Source organism: Haliotis cracherodii, unplaced genomic scaffold (genome assembly GCF_022045235.1).
Source record: "Haliotis cracherodii isolate W230 unplaced genomic scaffold, xgHalCrac1.p SCAF_12, whole genome shotgun sequence".
In the NCBI taxonomy this organism is placed as follows: Eukaryota; Metazoa; Mollusca; class Gastropoda; order Lepetellida; family Haliotidae; genus Haliotis; species Haliotis cracherodii.
The window spans coordinates 45,270,675-45,290,279 of record NW_027266267.1 but is presented as its reverse complement, the minus strand read 5'-3'; the positions used below and the strand labels follow the sequence as shown (position 1 = coordinate 45,290,279).

Below are 19,605 nucleotides of genomic sequence, written 5' to 3'. Positions count from 1 at the left end.
TTCATTTGATATAATTAATGACGAAAAACATATATCATCACCGTCAAACTTAAAACTTAAAATATCATAATCCATATCGGAGCTGATGAATCGACATAACAACTACGATATAACACACATGTTACTTGACGTATGTCTGAGCTGTCGGGATGTACAATTGTGAGAAACACATAAATGAGATAATGTGTGTTCGTAAGAAGAAGCCGAATGTGATACCACAGGGAATAATTGTGCAGGATGTACTAAATATATCTCCCGATTATATAATATATACACATTCTAAATTCAGGTAGGAAAATACAACTGAAGCCAGAATCTCTTCTTAGTGAGAGGTTGCGGTTTACCAATATGGTCACATTAATACTAAAATAATTACCCAGCATGCTCCCCCTCAGGCAGCCAACATGCCCTTGACCTTGATCTTAGATACACAATAAGAAGAAATCGTGAATAGAAAATAAGTTCACCAAAAATATCTTACAAGCTTTTAAGCTGCGGAATAACTAAAAGTAAAAAATATCTTGGGGAGGGTGTGGTGTGGTGGGGTTCTGACATTACAATACAAATACTTGGAATTTCTTTATCAATAATAATTTAAAAATCAAAAACAAAGAAGACATGATCTATTTCTGTAGAAATTAGGCCATTTTAATTATATTAAATTTGTATGATATATATTATTTATTGTACCAGATATTTATTTTATAGTACCATAGTTTCCGTTCACAATGACAACATCAAATATATCAACTTTGTGATTTAAAAAAACAAGCCTTCCATAACAGTTCTGTGTATCCCAGACCAAGGTATATAAGAGGCATCAGGTACTGCCCCTGACTATCGAGGATGATGCTGGCACATATTACATATCACAATTGAATGTGTACCATTATACACAGATATGCCCTGAGATCTAACTCATTGTTTACAACATAGAGTTGCCTTGTTTCAATACATCAAAATGTATAAAAGTAACTTAGATGACGGTCATACCAATTAAAACACTTCAGAAAACCTGCGCTAGAAGACTATAGACTATAACTCTACAGTCGCGCCAAACTAGGAGACTCCACCGTGACCGCTACATCTTGGTTTAACTTTCCAATGATTTCTTTCTTTATTGTTATTGGTCACATGAATAACAACAATCATTATAACAATCATCATACACACAGGAAAACGTCGATCTTGAACAATATGGCGTATTGATTCGTGTATGGTTGCCGAAATTTGTTCCACTTAATTTGTTAACATGATTTGAAAAAAATCTTGGGGCAAACCATTTGATATTCTGTTCCAGAAAATACTGGTCAAGATGTACCAGATGAAATACATCGTTCATCGATATGCTACACAGTATTATAGCTAAAATGGACAGAATTATCATTAAACCGCCCTCACGTTATCAGAAATGAGCGGACCACTGTAACTTGATAATGCCCTCATATTGCTTGACGACGGGCCATTATCAAGCCCGTTGTTAGGTGACGTCATAGGGTAGAGAAAATGACGTCACGTATTATAGTGACGTCATCTGGTTTGTTCTTTGACGTTTCCATATTTGTAAAATGTGGTCAGTGACATTCGTGTTGATTTCAGTAAATGTTTCAAAACCGATGTTGTTGTTTCTTTTTACTTAATAACAAATTCCATCCGTTTTAGCTATAATAACGGTAACGCTCTTTTTCAACAACGCTATTATTAAAAGGTTATAGGTCCTGAACGTGTTCAACCCCTCCCGTGGATAACCCTACAGGACATTAAATAGTCGTTTTTTGTTTCTGATTAAAAGCAGTATGTTCACTATGAAATAAATGTTTTCCCCTGTTCGCGATTCTAAACTATTTTACAATGGATTCCAACACAAACCGCCTGTGTGTGACGTCACGCCCCTGCTCTCGGGGCCGTGTAAGGTCATTGACATTAAGATGGGGGTACATGGGTGTGGTGGGAAGTGTATGATTGATCGTGTTAGGCATGACGACCTCATAGAAAATCACATATAAAATGTACAAAATATCGAGATCATTAATCCCTATGAGATAAAAGACTCCCCTATTTCTCTTCAAGGGTCTTGCCAATAAGACCACGTGACCACGTGTGCCATTCCGGGACGAACCAATTCACTTGTCACCAGTCGCACCTTTCCGTAACCTACAAGGACAATGGGCTTGTTTTGGAACGACGTTATTACGAATGAAGCCGAATAACGCCGAATGGCCCCGATATGTCACGGAAAGTCGCGAACTGGCTTGATGGCAGCTGTAGATGACCAATGACGTCATCAGACGCTGTTCATGGCGTCCTCCATTGTGAGTGTTTCCGGCCGGGGGCTTGACGGTCCAAGCTGCTCAGTAGCGTCAATGAAGATGTCCTCGTACATCTCCTCTGGCTTGGACCTGAGACAGGGCAAGTGCAGCATCAAGTGACACGCCGCACCCCCCAGCAGGAGGGCACCGCCCATGTAGAATGACGGGTCGTAGTTCCCAGTCGCGTCGAACACAAAACCTAAACACACACAGAAACTATTAAGGTTTGTCTGGAATGACTTAATCCAAGAACTGACACAGCATGCTATTTTGCATTATCATTTATTCATTTAGGAATGATGATATATAATTGGTCCACGTGATCTTAATAAATACTGTGTAACCCGCCTTTAAGGGTAATACATTTCTCAGCGGAATAACGGAGGTCTACGATCTCTATACGTGAAGACCAATGCAAGTACGGAACAACGGAGGTCTACGATCACTATACGTGAAGACTAATGCGAGTACGGGAAAACGGAGGTCTACGATCACTATACGTGAAGACTAATGCGAGTACGGAATAACGGAGGTCTACGATCACTATACGTGAAGAATAACGCGAGTACGGGATAACGGAGGTCTACGATCACTATACGTGAAGACTAATGCGAGTACGGGATAACGGACGTCTACGATAACGGAGGTCTACGATCACTATGTACACGAAAGGTAACGCGAGTACGGGATAACGGACGTCTACGATCATTATGTACACGAAAGGTAACGCGAGTACGGGATAACGGACGTCTACGATCAACATACACGAAGGTTACGATCACCATACACGAAGGATAACGCGAGTACGGGATAACGCACGTCTACGATCACTATACACGAAGGTTAACGCGAGTACGGGATAACGGACTTCTACGATCATTATGTACACGAAGGATAACGCGAGTACGGGATAACGGACGTCTACGATCATTATGTACACGAAGGATAACGCGAGTACGGGATAAAGGACGTCTACGATCACTATACACGAAGGTTAACGCGAGTACGGGATAACGGACTTCTACGATCACCATACACGAAGGTTAACGCGAGTACGGGCTAACGAACGTCTACGATCACTATACGTGGAGGCTAATGCGAGTACGGGATAATGGAAGTCTACGATCACTATGTACACGAAGGTTTAGCGAGTACGGGCTAACGAACGTCTACGATCACTATACGTGGAGGCTAATGCGAGTACGGGATAATGGAAGTCTACGATCATTATGTACACGAAGGTTTAGCGAGTACGGGATAACGAACGTCTACGATCACTATACGTGGAGACTTATGCGAGTACGGGATAACGGACGTCTACGATCACTATGTACACGAAGGTTTAGCGAGTACGGGCAAACGAACGGCTACGATCACTATACGTGAAGGCTAACAGGAGTACCTTCCATTAGAGGCAAACGATCATTCTACATGATGCCTGAAGGATGCTAAAGGTGGCCACCAACTACTACAACCCCTATACATAGAGGCTAATGGAGGTTCCTGCTAACAGATGACTATCATTCCTACACACAATGGCTAAGTACTTGCAAGCAAAGGCCTATCATTCCTACACACAATGGCTAAGTACTTGCTAGCAAAGGCCTATCATTTCCACACACAATGGCTAAGTACTTGCTAGCAAAGGCCTATCATTCCTACACACAATGGCTAAGTACTTGCTAGCAAAGGCCTATCATTCCTACACACAATGGCTAAGTACTTGCTAGCAAAGGCCTTTCATTCCTACACACAATGGCTAAGTACTTGCTTGCAAAGGCCAACATTCCTACACTCAATGACTAAGTACTTGATAGCAAAGGCCTATCATTCCAACACACAATGGCTAAGTACTTGCTAGCAAAGGCCTATCATTCCTACACACAATGGCTAAGTACTTGCAAGCAAAGGCCTATCATTCCTACACACAATGGCTAAGTACTTGCTAGCAAAGGCCTATCATTCCCATACACAGAAGCGAGGGGTAGTACCTGATACCGGCTGATACGGACATGCCGGCTAACGGAGGCCTATGATCACGGTAAGCAGAGACTAAGTAGCTGCTAACGGGCTATCAATCGTATACGTAGAGGCCAATGGAAAAGTACCTCAAACGGCTGTCTATCAACCTAAATTTACGTGTACAAGCACACTAATGGACGCACCTGCTAACGGAGGTCTACCTGCCTACATTAAAGTGATCGACCTGAATTTACATGTACATCCACACTAATGGACGCACCTGTTAACGGCGGCCTATCAAGCTAAATTTACGTGTACAAGCACACTAATGGACGCACCTGCTAACGGAGGTCTATCAACCACAATTTACATGTACAAGCACACTAATGAACGCACCTGCTAACGCGGCCTATCGACCTGAATTTACGTGTACATGAACACCAATGGACGCACCTGCTAACGGAGGCCCGGCCACCGCGGCGAAGCCTCGGAACATGGTGAGAAGTCCGAAGCCGTTGGTCAGCTTCTCCAGCCCCAGTTGGTCGCAGATGAGGATGGAGGACAATGAGATGAACGCTCCTGGGAAGAAACAGGAGGCGGTTAGAAAAAAACCGGAAGCTTTGTAATATTTCAAACGGAAATGTGCTTCGATAATTCAGTGTAGAATAGACTGCATGACTTCCACCGTCTTCTTATCTCTGGCCAATCTGACAGTACAGTAAACTACGGTTATAACGAACTCAAAGGGACTACTAATTTTGGTTCGTTATAACCGTAGTTTGTTATAAGCATATATACAGTATAACTACAGCAAATAGTCGGGACTAAAAAGTAAGTTCGTTATATCCGTCAGTTCGTTATAAGCGTGCTCGTAATAACCGTAGTCTAGTGTATATAAATTACGAGTTGTTCTGTGGCATTTGATTGAAATTCTATTGAATCCTAGAATGGACATTTCCGTATTGTCGCGTTGTTACAAAAACAAGCAAAATATGGTAAAATTGACCAAAGCGCGACAATGCGTCATTGTTTTTGACAATTTGTCGTGTTGTCGCGCTTAAAAACACATCATACATTTTACCAAAGGGTCACAATGAGGCCATGCCACATTTTCAAGGTACAAGTATGTGGAATAGGGCACTAAAATGCTCGACAACGCGGCAAGTAACTTGACCCCCTTACTAAAAAGGTAACTTCAACAAAAAGTTGGTTAAAGCGTTCGCTTGTTACGCTGTAGACCCGGGTTCGATTCCCCACTTGGGCACAAATAAATGTGTGAGGCCCATTTCTGGTGTCCCCCGCCCCGATAATGCTTGAATGTTGCTAAAAGCGGCGTAAAACCATACTCACTCACTCACTCACTGTGTGTATATGCAGTGACCACCACTTGCCACGTGTGTTAGGATGCTTAACGATAGTTGGTTACTAATATGAAGCACATGGCCTAATAGTGTTAACCTTTAAATGTGAAATCTGAAATAAACGTTTAGTCACATGCCATTAATATAGTTTGTAACTCTTAGTCATATTGTAAAAGGTGACTGCGCCACGCTGTGGTGCAAATTACCATTGTATGCATAAACGCTGACATCAGCACCATGTGTAAAACAAGGCATTATTTGTGTACTCCAAGGGGAATAACTCCAACATTGTTATGAAACAAACCGTGTTGAAACGACTTGACTAATACATTTTGCCCGAGAATAACCCATATTTAAGTTTGTTTGATATTTAACGCTGCACCCAGCAATATTCCAGCAAAATGACGGCGGTCTGTAAATAATTTTGACCAGACAATTCCAGGGATTGACATCATGAGCATCGACGCAATTTGGATACGATGGCATTCATCAACCAATTTAGCGAGCCTGGCCCCCCGATCCCGTTAGTAGCCTCTGACGACAAGCATAGTCGCCTTTAACGGCAAGCATGGTTTGCTGAAGACCTAGTCTACCCCGGATCTTCCCCACCCCTCTTTATCTGTTCGAGGGGCGGTCGGGTAGCCTAGTGGTTAAAGCGTTCGCTCGTCACGCCGAAGACCCGGGTTCGATTCCCGACATGGGTACAATGTGTGAGGCCCATTTCTGGCGTCCCCCTCCGTGATATTGCTGGAAAATTGCTAAAAGCGGCGTAAAACCATAGTCACTCACTTTATCTGTTCGTGGTGATCCTTTTGAACACCCACAATTTAGCTTGCGCCTCGAACAGAAAACTAAAATGTTAATCGGGTGGTCACAATGGTTCCTGACTTGTTGAACGTTAATGTGGTACAATACAACTGACAACGACGTTAACATGATGTATGCCTTACCGACGCCGGCTCCAAATATGGCTGACACGACGACTAGAGCTGGATATGAACTTCCACAGAATGGCATGACGATTGTAGACACCCCTGCTATCACCATGGAGACGTTGTTCACGACCAGGGCGTCTACCCTTGGTAGGTCCGCTAACCACCCGGCCAAGATCCGCCCAATAGTATTTGTGATACCTGGCAGAAAACAGAAATTGTCTTGAGACTTGCCTGTGTTAAAAGGTAAAGCTTTGGATTACAAAAAAACATGATGATTTTGTTTGTTTGTTTGTTGTTTAACGCCGCACTCCGCAATATTATATCACGGCGGTCTGTAAATGATCTGGACAGGGCAATCCAGTGACTGACATCATGAGCATCGACTTACGCATACCATGACACGTATCAACCAAGTTACCGAGTCTGACCTCCCGATCCCGTTAGTCACCTTTTACTACAAGCATGGGATCCAAGATCCGATTCTAACCCTGATCTTCACCGGTAAAAAAATAATAATTGTGAAACAAATAATTTTAGAACGGTGAAACTTTGCTATTCCCGACAGTATTGAGCACAGGGAAATTGTCGGTATGTTCAAATTCCCGGATTAACGAATATCGGGTACGGAGTCATGTCTCTCTCTATATATGTGATGACATTCCCAGCAATATATTGTCCGGATTGTGAATTTACGGAATAACGGGGTTCATACTAAGGGAGTTTAACTTAGAGACAGCTCACACTACCAAAGGAACTATTCAATCCCTGAGAACTGGTTGACTGTGACCCAGATTCCAAACTCCAATCCCGAGGGCCATATACTGAAGGGCAAAAGAAAGTATACACCCATGTTGATGGGGGTTACAAACAATAAATGGTTATTCGATGGTGATGTATTTGATACGGGTATCAGAGTTGTGATTGGGATTGCAGTGTTTTAGCGACTATTTTCAGCCTCGTAACGTTTTGATAACGTTTGTAATTGTTTAGAGAAATCCAGTTTTCAAGTGTGTATTTTCTATTGCCCAGCAGTTTATTTCCAACCACATTGTTGTCTCTGTGATTTTCAGGCAGTGAAAATGGCGATTAGTCTCTCAATCACGCACACACAACCCGTGAAGATCCGGGATGGAATAGGTCTTCAGCAACCAATGCTTGCCGTAAAAGGTGACTATGCTTGTCGTGGCGGCTAACGCTATCGGGTGGTCAGGCTCACTGACGTGGTTGATGCATGTCATCGTATCCCAATTGCATGGATCGATGCTCATTATGTTAATCACTGGATTGTCTGGTCCAGACTCTATTATATACAGATCGCCGTCATATAGCTGGAATATTGCTGGGTGCGACGTTAAGCAAAAAACAAACAAACATAAAACACACACACACACACACACACACACACACACACTCGTTACATGTGACAACCCCCCTATTTTCATTACAAGACAATTTATACACAACTTGTTTGTCAGCAACATACCCCTGCTGTACAGAGTTGCGTCCCTTGGGCACGCCAGAAACCTATGTTTGTGGGGTCGAATCCCGGTTCGCCCCTATTATAATTCTAGGTTTGTCAGCACCATACCCATGCTCATGGGTTTCACCGAAGTGGTAAACGTCTGAGACCTGCATCACTTCGAGCTTTCCTCCCACATTAATCTGACACGACGTGATATAACTGGAATACTGTTAAAAGCGGCGTTAAACCCAACTCACTCACTCATAACTGAAATCAGGTGAAATCATTCCCGAACTCAGTGCGGCGTGACACCTTGTCTACTGGACTACCCACATACACACCACGTGACATACCTATGATAGATACAAGGAAGGCGGCTTCGCTCTTGGGAATCCCCGCCAACATAGCTCTGTCGACGATGTACACAAAGGGGACGTAGAAGCCAAGGAACGCGAGGACGTTCCCGAAGCACAGGAGATCAAAACTGACCCCCTTCAGAAGGGACAAGTCCATCATTTCTTGCAGAGTGTCCTTGGCTGGTTTGGGAATGCACGTGCAAAACTGCCACACGGGGGATTCCTTGCCAGGTGCGATCTCGCCGGGAATCGTCGTAATGCTGGTGATGTAACTCCTCACATCCGGCTGAGACCGGAACTGGGGAATATTTAAAACACTTCCGCTATAAAATATGTCCTTCCGGTACAAAGGTCGAGCAAAGTCTTCTTTTGAAGCATGAAGGCTTCTGTGGGAGGCGATTAAAGATTTGGCCGACTTGCCAACGTAGCCGTGGGTCCCGTTCTGATTCGCCTTGACGACCTTCCCTTCTGGAACATTAAGTAACGGGATCGCTTCATGTGTTCTGTGAATACCGTTAGGTAAACTCCCGTTATTGCAATTCTTGATGACCACAGAACTCTTCTTGTTTTCAAGATCAGTGTCAATTGGCCTCGATTTGGGTATTCCTTCTTCGGGGCTGCTGGGGGAGCTAATCTCAGGCGGGGAGTTTGCGGGAGAGGTGGGGGGAGTGGCATACTCAGACGGCTCCGTCGCCGTGCCGTCCCCCACAGCTGACTCCGTTGTCAGAGACAGCCTTGCTTCATCGTTTGGAACAGGAACAACCTCGTTGTCTTGGACCACGATCTTGGGGACACTCCCCGGACTCTCGGCATGGCTAGTCGTGTCGCCTGCATGACTGGTCGCATCTCCCTGATGGCTAGCTACGTCGCCCCGGTCGGACAATGACAGTTTGTGTATCCGCGCATCCCGGGAGCCCTGTCTCGCCTTGATGAAGATCATACTGGGTAATGACCCGACCTCCGAGTCATCTTCTAGCTGCTTCTCCCGTAACAGCTTCGCCTCCATCACTCTCTCTAGTATGCTGTTGTTGTCGCGTACGCTGTATGCGTACGCACTGCATTCAGACTCTGAACGGAAACGCTTGGATTTGGCTTGTTCTTTGATTCGGTCCATCATGTTTTTGGCCCGTGGCCTTTTCTTCTTAGGCTTTTGAATGACTTCTAATGGCCTCATCAGCATACCGCACACGGCGCACTGGAGAATGATCCCCGCGATGATCATAAGGGCGCTCTTCCAATCGTATTCGTCCAGAAGGAATTTGGAAAGCGGTGCGAAAATAAACGTGCCGATTCCGGAACCGCAGACCGCGATACCGGTTGCCAAGGCGCGCTTCTTCTCGAAGTAGTACCCCACGCTGACGATAGACGGAAGGTAGATCATGCCGAGCCCAAATCCTGAAATGTAGAAGTGTATTATTATACATTAGAACATATATACTCATCACCAAAAGAAACGCAAACCACAGAAACATATAGAGAAGTATGTACGTTGAGAAGAGATGTTTCATATGTGTACCAATTAATGAGAAAACTAACAAGCAGTCAAGTGTTACCCCAGAGTGTCTTTATTCTTATCACCACATCTTATCTGCACGTGATTTCCAAACTTTGCACAATAATCCTGCACGAGACAAATGGTGCTGTCATGGATCTATGACGTCACATGTGATGCTTTCATGAGCATAGGTTCACACAACATCTTTTGAATGTGAGTAAATCTTCGTATATTATCAACATGTCTGGCGATTGAGAAAACAAACATAGAATGTGCTTTTCAGCGATTCTCTAGGCTGATAAATCAATTGATACATCACATTAAGTGGCATAATGCAGTCAAATTTTCTGACGTTTCTCAATGTCAACTGAAACGCTGAATTCAAGGTTAAAGGATCTAAATGTTCAGAAGGAACGCTTCCGTATGTATTCGTGCAAGGGAATTCCCAGGGTTTCCTCAGGAATGTGGAAGTATTCCGTCAGTGTTTACGTCATTTCAAGAACAAATAAACGTCAAATTGTGTCGTCCATACAATTATGAACGACAATTTTGCGGTCATGTGACCGACACCTCGTCCAATGGAAAAGCCTTATATCGTGTAAACATCAAATAAAAAAATTAAAACAAAGTGACGACATCCATTGTTGACATAACACATAAGATATTGGTGATATTGCTGGAATATTGCTAAAAGCGGCGTAAAACCAAACTCACTCACTCACTCCTTAATGTACTTTAATGATAGACACATGGACAGATGCAAGACTCTTGGTAATGCTATCGCTGAATCGTTAAACACTTCACTGGTCTCCGTGGTCTAGTGGACAGAGCGTCAGCACCGACAGCGAAGGTCGGTGGTTCGCTCCCCGGCCGCGTCATATTAAAGGACGTTCAAAGATTTACTTGTTGTTTCCCTGCCTTGCGCTCTGCATTAAGGAGATAAAACAAGGACTGGTCGGCTCAAAGTCAGTGTACTTTGTCTGAGAGGGGTATTCGTGTTAAACTGCGGCATGGCTATCACTATAACATCTGCATTGGCCTGGACTTGTTAGTTAAAGTACTCACGGAAATGAAAAAAACCCTGTTTTTTCGACCTCAGATCTTAAATAAATGCAGTTAATATACAAAATATGTAAATATTCAAACAACTCAATTAGTACTAATTGGGCCTTGGCACAAATACAGCGTATCAAAGGTTTTTATGCCTTTTTACAAGTAAAAGTGTGTAAAAATGTGAATAAAACAGACTATTGTGAAACAGGACATAACCAGGTGTAAGTAGATCAAGGTGAATGTCCATGACCTATGACACCTTGACGACAGGTGAGAACAGGTGCATAATGCCTATAGTCTGTTTCTGCTATGTCAATTTGGAATTATATTTTTGAATGTTCAAAGTGACGACAAAGTACCTCCTGTAAAGTACAGTTTGTATTGTTCACTGAGATCAAACTACCAAATCCAGACTAGTACTTTTCGAGTTGTTTTGTTATTTCGTATTAACAGCGACGTAACACTTTGTGTCGATTTTTAAATTGAGAAAAACAGTTTTTTTCCAATTCCGTGAGTACTTTAGTGTCAGCAGCCACACACACGTGCATGTACGTCACTCCATTGGTCACATCACTTGCACTTCTCACAACAGATACGTCGACGTACCTCCCATCACGCCGTAGGTCACCATGAGGATGTTGACAGACTGAGCTCCCATGCTGAGGAGGAATGACGTCGCGGCGATGACGCTACCGCACGTGGCCACAGCTCGACAGCCAAACCTGTTGGTCAGCGCACTCACGATTGGTCCTGGAAGGAAACACAGGGTGTGAATATTGCTTCATGTAACATGTGAATATTGCTTCATATAACATGTGAAAATTGCTTCATATAACATGTGAATATTGCCTAATTTCATCTGTGAATATTGCGTCATTTAAAGGGTAAATATTGCTACAAATGATATGTGAATATTGCTTCATTTAACATGTGGATATTGCTTCATTTAACATGTGAATATTGCTTCATTTAACATGTGAATATTGCTTCATATAACATGTGAATATTGCTTAATTTCATATGTGAATATTGCGTCATTTAACGGGTAAATATTGTTACAAATGATATGTGAATATGGATTAATTTAACATGTGAATATTGCCTCATTTAACATGTGAATATTGCTACTCCTGTAACTGTTTAAAGAACTTGGTCCTAAGTACCGGATTCCCTCCAATAAAAGATGGGTAAACCCAGAGGCCGTATGCAGTCCCTCACATAAGACACCTTTTCTCTCAAAAAAGATTAGGTAAACTGAAACAGTATTCAGTATATTATCTCAGACACCCGATTGCCTGTCAAAACGGCTTATCGGTATTCCCGATGGACCATGTCTATCCATTGATAGGCTGAGCTGTGTGTTACAAATGAGAGTTAAAGTTGACGTTTACAGAAATCCAGCACAACAACGCACAACAACGCACAACAACGCCACCACTGAACGGAGCTCTTTGAACGGAATTCCAGGAAGTCAATCGTTTACACAAACAATGGATGTCAGAGACTGTGTGACCTTCACCCTTTCAGCCATCTTGAATCACAGACAGTGCGCCATATTTGATTTAAGAGGTATACCTCTTTCGATTTAAAAAATAATAATTAATTGACGACCAAATGAATTGTTTTGGCTCTACGCAAACAGTCACAAGCCCATCAGTCGATAAAAACAGATGCGGTCGGGTTGAATGTGGCTTTGAGTGGCTTGAGGTGGTGTGTTCACTATGGGGGGTTGGGGGAGGGCGTTTGGTTAGGGAATGTTAGATTTGGGGAAAGGTTGATTGTGAATTGTTGATTTGTGTTGATTGTGAATTGTTGATTTGTGTTGATTGTGAATTGTTGATTTGTGTTGATTGTGAATTGTTGATGGGGTGGAGTTGGGGATGCGATGAGTTATGCAGGGCTGTGTTGAGGGTGGGTGTTGAGATGGGAGTCACGGGACACGATTAGGTGATATCGTGCACTGACATGAGATCTGGCGCGAAGCGGTGCGGTGCGGTGCGGTGCGGTGCGGTGCGATCAGCGCTAGCGTGAAATATATGCTAGTGGGTATAATGCGCTAGGCGTGGGGTGGGGGGTTGCTCGGTGCACTAGGACTTTTGAGGTTTAGCTATAAAAACAATATTGATTTCTAGAGTGTTGTTCCAAACAATGGGAGTTGACAAGCAGCCTCGACGGTGACGTCACTGGGTTTGTGGAGCATAAATAAACTCTACATCACGCGTCGTCACAATCCAACCGAACAACCCAACAGGTCGACGCGGCCCACGCCTCGCAATACAAGAATACAAATGAAACTTGAGCCACTTAAACAGCTTTCATCAACAAACGTGTATTCAAATACAAGCAGGTACTACGGACTATGTGAGCTGTTAACATAGACTGACAGCACTAAATGAAAAGGCACTAAGGTAGACGCAATGCGATGGCTCCACCTTATACAGTTGCCTTTTTCTCAGGAAATGGATTAAATATTTACGAACTTCTGTTTAAATAGACAAGCCGCGGTTGGCCATGGTGTAAGTCGACACTCTCCCAGCCCACTTATCAACACTCACTTCCCCCCAGATAAATAATTAATGCGTCTTCATTTTATGGCTAGGTTTACAAGAGTCACGGTGATAGGCAGGTAGAGTCGACTTTCTCAGTACTCTACCCGAGTAGGGCGGTAGGGCCTGTTTGGGTAAAGCTTTCGCTCGTCACGTCGAAGGCAAGGGTTACACTCCCAACATGGGTTCAAAGTGTGAAGACCATTTCTGCCCCACCCCCCCACCCCCAGCACAACCAAAGGGATGGAGTACTCATTAACTGAGATCGGGTTTTTGGGTCATATATTATCATTTGTGAACAATTCACACGCGCGTCCACGCACTGGCTCTTCCATTCCTCTGTGACTCGGACACCCGCCCTCCCACGCGAGTCAACCAGTCCCACATCCACACATCCACCCACCTTCCAACCCTATTGTCCACTGCCTCCCTCATTCTAGGGGAACTGTGACCCCCACCACCCACTCCCTCCCTCCCTTCAGGGGGTACGGCCAACCCGACCACTCACTCCATCCAGGGGGTAGGGCCTACCCGACCACCCACTCCCTCCATGGGATAGGGCCTACCCAACCACCAACTCCCTCCAGAGTGTAGGGCCTACCCGACCACCCACTCCATCCAGAGTGTAGGGCCTACCCGACCACCCAATCCATCCAGAGTGTAGGGCCTACCCGACCACCCACTCCATCCAGAGCGTAGGGCCTACCCGACCACCCACTCCATCCAGAGTGTAGGGCCTACCCGACCACCCACTCCATCCAGAGTGTAGGGCCTACCCGACCACCCACTCCATCCAGAGTGTAGGGCCTACCCGACCACCCACTCCATCCAGAGTGTAGGGCCTACCCGACCACCCACTCCCTTCCACTCTCCAGAGAGTACAGCCTACCAGACAACCCACTGCCTCCAAAGTACGGCCTACCCTTCCACCCACTCTCTCCAGAAGGCCTACCCGACCACCGGCCTACCCGACTACCCACTCCCTCTAGAGGGTACCCAGATATAATAACACGCAGAGGTTTTGGCCTACCTGCTGTGAGATATGTTCCACACAGTAACGATCCCACCAATGCCACTGTGCTCTTCTTCTCTTTAAAGAAGTCAACGAATTCGAGCAGAAAGATGCCAAAGCTGTATCCAATACCGTCCACAACGATGTTGCAGACGAGGGAGCTGGCCACAATGACCCAGCCCCACCCTCCGTCAGGGGGGGTCGGGATGTAGTCACTGTCGGTGGAATTGGAGGAGTCCGTGGACTCATGTCTCTTCCGGGGGTCTGCCATGACGGTCCTCCGGGTGGTCCCACGAATGCTCTGGGTGTGGTCCTGTAGGGGAGAACACCAGCCCCTCAGTGAAGGATCTCAGGCAAGGATGCAACTCTCTTCGTCCATACCGTCGAGTCTGGAAAGGCGATGAAAGGTACCATCAAATAGTGGATAATAGTGGGAAATATTGAGAAATAGTAGATAATATGTGAAATAGTGAGAAACAATATAAAAATGTAAAATAATGAAAATAGTAGCGACTGGTGAGAAATAGCGAACAATAATGGGAAATAGTAGATAATATGTGAAATAGTGAGAAATAGTAGATAATATGTGAAATAGTGGGAAATAGTAGATAATATGTGAAATAGTGGTAAATAGAAGATAATATGTGAAATAGTGGGAAATAGTAGATAATATGTGAAATAGTGGGAAATAGAAGATAATATGTGAAATAGTGGGAAATAGTAGATAATATGTGAAATAGTGGGAAATAGTAGATAATATGTGAATAGTGGGAAATAGTAGATAATATGTGAAATAATGAGAAATAGTAGCATCTGATGACAAATAGTGAACAGTAATGGGAAATAGTGAGAAATGGTGAAAAATAGTAGGAACCTGTGAAGAACAGTGAACAATAGTGGGAAGTAGTTAGAGTTAAAGTGAAAGAGTGAATAATAGTGAGAGATAGTGAACAATAGTGGGACGTAGTGAATAATAGTGAGAGATGGTGAACAATAGTGGGACGTAGTGAATAATAGTGAGATATAGTGAACAATAGTGGGACGTAGTGAATAATAGTGAGAGATAGTGAACAATAGTGGGACGTAGTGAATAATAGTGAGAGATAGTGAACAATAGTGGGACGTAGTGAATAATAGTGAGAGATAGTGAACAATAGTGGGACGTAGTGAATAATAGTGGTGAAAAGCGAATAGTAGTAGTAAATAGTAGGACTTGGGGCGAAAGAGTGATAAATAGTGGGGATAAATGAATAATAGAGAATGATAGTAAATAATAGAGGCAAATAGTGAGAAAGGGTGAAAGGGGTAGGAAATAGTGAAATATAATGGGAAATAGTTTTAAAAAGTGAGTCAAGAGTTAATATTAGTATTCCCATCAATGCAGCCCACACAGGACACATTGTCATCCTACCGTGTATTAGCTTATCCTTCACCTGTAACTCCATAAGCCTAACCACACTCCCATGGTGACCCTGTTAGGAAAACAGGCAATTAACAGATGTCTACAACAAGCCCCTGCTTGTAATATAGGCGAGACGTATGAACAACCTGTGTTGTTTGTCACTATGTTGTTTGTCACTATGTTGTTTGTCACTTTATTCTTCTATTCAACCAATCTGTTTAATATACGTATTCCGATTTTTATATTTCCAAATTTGGGGCTAGTCTGTCAGGTTTTGAAACGACATTTAAAGACTACTATTAAAATATATAATTTCCAGCCGTTTCATTACAATACGCAGATTGACATTATTTTAACATAAAAGTCACCCAACATATGAATAACAATGAATGACCTACTTTCAAATTACGACATAAATTGGTCGCAGAATGATTCCTCGAAAAATAATTTCCTTAACAGCTTAATTTGTAGTTTCCCTGTTCGCATTATGTGAAAGTAATTAGATTTACTCGTGCGTTTATAAATTTAATGAAAGGTTAGAGCGAGCGGTGGATGAGCCCGGTGGATCAAGCGTTCGCTCGTAAGGCCGAATACCGGGGTTTGATTTCCCACATAGGTACAATTATGAACCTGATTCCTGGTGCCCCCGCCTTCATATAACAGGAATACAGTAAACTACGTTTATAACGAACACGCTTATAACGAACTGACGGATATAGCGAACTTATTTTTAGTCCCGACCATTTGTAGTATATATGTTGTATGTATGCTTATAACGAACAACGGTTATGACGAACTAAAATTAGTGGTCCCCTCGAGTTCGTTATAACCGTAGTTTACTGTATGAGAGCACGTTCGTGTGAGAGTAGTTGAACATTCCCGGCTAACTTTTTTCCTCTTGTGTCTTTTTTGTTAGATTGTTGCTTGGGAACGCGGCGACATTCACTTGCCATGAGAACGCTTGAACGCACCGTCATAGGTGCGTCATACAAGAACTGTATTTATTGCAACGAGCTCGATAGTTGCAATACAACCCATGGGGATATCCGGGCCGCGTTGATCCCGGGTGCACTATCCCCATGTCGAGAAGGTCCTGAGGACACTATCCCGAAGTTGAGTTGGTCCAGGATGCACTATTCCCAAGTTGACTTGGTCGAGGGTGCACTGTCCCCTGGTCGAGTAGGTCCCGGGTGCACGATCCCAAGGTTGAGTAGGTCCCGGATGCACTATCGCCATGTCGAATAGGTCCCGGGTGCACGATCCCTATGTGGAGTAGGTCCCAAATACACTACCCACAGGTCGAGTAGGTCCCGGGGTGCACTACCCCTATGTCAAGTAGATCCCAGGTACACTATCCCCAGGCCAAGAAGGTCCAGGTTTACTATCCCTATGTCGAATAGGCCCCGGGTACACTATCCACAGGTCGAGTAGGTCCCAGGTACACTATCCCCAGGCCAAGTAGGTCCAGGTACACTACCCCTATGTCGAATAGGTCGCAGGTACACTATCCGCAGATCAAGTAGGTCCAGGTACACTACCCCTATGTCGAGAAGGTACCGGATACACTATCCACAGGTCCAGTAGGTCCCGGTGCACTCCCCATATTTCGAGAAGGTACCGGATACACTATCCACAGGTCCAGTAGGTCCAGGTACACTACCCCTATGTCGAGAAGGTCCCAGGTACACTATCCACAGTTCAAGTAGGTCCAGGAGCACTACCCCTATGTCGAGTAGGTCCCGGGTACACTATCCATAGGTCGAGTAGGTCCCAGGTACACTATCCCAAGGTGGACTATCTCCAAGCCAAGTACAGGTTTAAAATAACTGATCACATTGTCCAATCATCCCCTTTAATCGGGACAGTGTTCATAGTCCGGATTTACGAATATCCAGAACAACGAAACTTGATTACGTGGTTAGTGTGTTGTATCATCGTCCCTTATGAAGGGTGTCGGCTAGAGTTTTCTATTAACAGTCACTTGAGCCGACTTACCCTATAATGGACCACGACATGTGATGTAAACACACAGCACGGTGTCACACCGGACATAACCAGGCTGTAAGCGTGACAAAGGACGCTCTAATTTTCCAGGAAAAGAACATTCGTGTACATTCGGCTACTTGAGGCATGTTAATACGTTGATTTACGAGTGACACGTGACAGAGATCAGGTACAGTGTCACACGAGTTATAAGACTCCTCGGGAAAGAGGCTACTTCTTTAATGGCGGTGTGGCAGGTAGCTTGGAATAGAGGAAGTGTTGCGCCGGCAAATGTAAAAAGTTGCTCAAGCTGAAACCTCTCATACCCCCTCACAGGTCGATGGTGGAGGGAGGGAGGGAGGGAGGTGTATATTTGGGTAGAGTTGGGTTTGGGGGATGGGGGTGGCAGACGGGACCCGTGACATGATGATGTTGATTTGAACAGCTGTTATATAATTAGTGTAAGGCGTTGGGGTTGTACTTGGTGTTTGTTGGGGTGGTGGTGGTGACGGATGATGGAGTGTGTGGGTGCGAGGTGGTAGGGTGGGGAACTGTGGTGGGGGATGGGTGGCAGAGTGTGAGGGTAGGGGTGGTGGTGGTGACGGTTGAGGGATTGTGTGGGTGAGAGGCGGTAGATAGGTGACAGAGTGGTGGTAGGGACGATGGGTGGTGATGGGGGCAGATTAGGTGAATGAGAGCTGGTGGCGTGGTGTGAGTGGGGACTATGTCGGTCGAATGATGATGATGTGTGTGTGTGTGTGTGGGGGGGGGGGGGGGGGGGGGGGTGAGGTAGATGTAATGATAATACGTTGTGAGGGTCAAAGTGACACACCTAATTCATGTATAATCAAAGTACACACTTAATCCTTCCCCTTTTACTCTCACAACCGTCTGCGATATATCTTCTACCATGTAGCGTTCTACCTATCGATAACATCCTTTGTGCCGAAATATGAAGTTAAGGGAAATTAAAACTAGTCAAAGATAAGCAAGCTGGTGACACACAAATATTTGACACACGGTCCATACAAGTAATACTCACGTGTCACATCCACTGCTACCCATTCTCCAGCACAACACCGCCGACAGTGATGTATGTGCACGACATGCATCACATGTACATGTGTTCAATTTGGAATAGGGGAAACAGGGGACAATCACGTGACCATTACGACATGGCATGACGTCATTGAACCTGTCTGGAATCAACAGGGCAGGTTCGGTTTGAACTGGTTGACCAACTCTTTTCGGACAATGCCTTAAATCAAGTACAAAGTTGTTCACGTTGAGAGGAACGGAGAAATAAATATGCTTGACATGGGCTCGAGAGAAAAGCAATTGCGGCCCCTGTTGAGCATATTTAACTTGGACAGCTGTAACCTATTTTATGCGACACCAAATATGGGCACACTTGACACTATTGTGGGAGAGCAGTTTCCGAGCGGTACAACATTTACAATACAATTACGTTGAGTATCAAAGTCGAGCTCAAGCGCACACACTTATTATTAAACGTAGTGTCAGGTTGGGATACATAATCGCATGTGTACATTGTAACTTCAGTCACGTAATGTCCGAACGATGCCCCGTGGGAAAATGATCATTCAACGGTTCTAAATTTGCTGCGTTTGCAAATTGTGCAAGGACGACGTCTCTCCAAGAGCATAGAGAATTAATTAAGAAACGAATCCAACTCAGCGGTAGTAGTAGTAGTAGCGACAGCAGCAGC

At 44.3% G+C, this 19,605-nt stretch overlaps 1 protein-coding gene across 1 annotated transcript; it reads right to left on the bottom strand.

Moving 5' to 3' along the window:
* Positions 1-1,938: 1,938 nt before the first annotated feature.
* On the bottom strand, positions 1,939-19,013 carry LOC139458460 (monocarboxylate transporter 14-like). Its single transcript, XM_071239901.1, has 7 exons — positions 18,919-19,013; positions 14,510-14,880; positions 11,540-11,683; positions 8,383-9,780; positions 6,583-6,765; positions 4,725-4,850; positions 1,939-2,508 (listed from the first exon to the last, which is right to left on the bottom strand). Exons 2-7 carry the CDS (start codon positions 14,760-14,762, stop codon positions 2,285-2,287), a joined length of 2,328 nt encoding a protein of 775 aa, XP_071096002.1. The 5' UTR covers positions 14,763-14,880; positions 18,919-19,013; the 3' UTR covers positions 1,939-2,284.
* Positions 19,014-19,605: the final 592 nt, after the last annotated feature.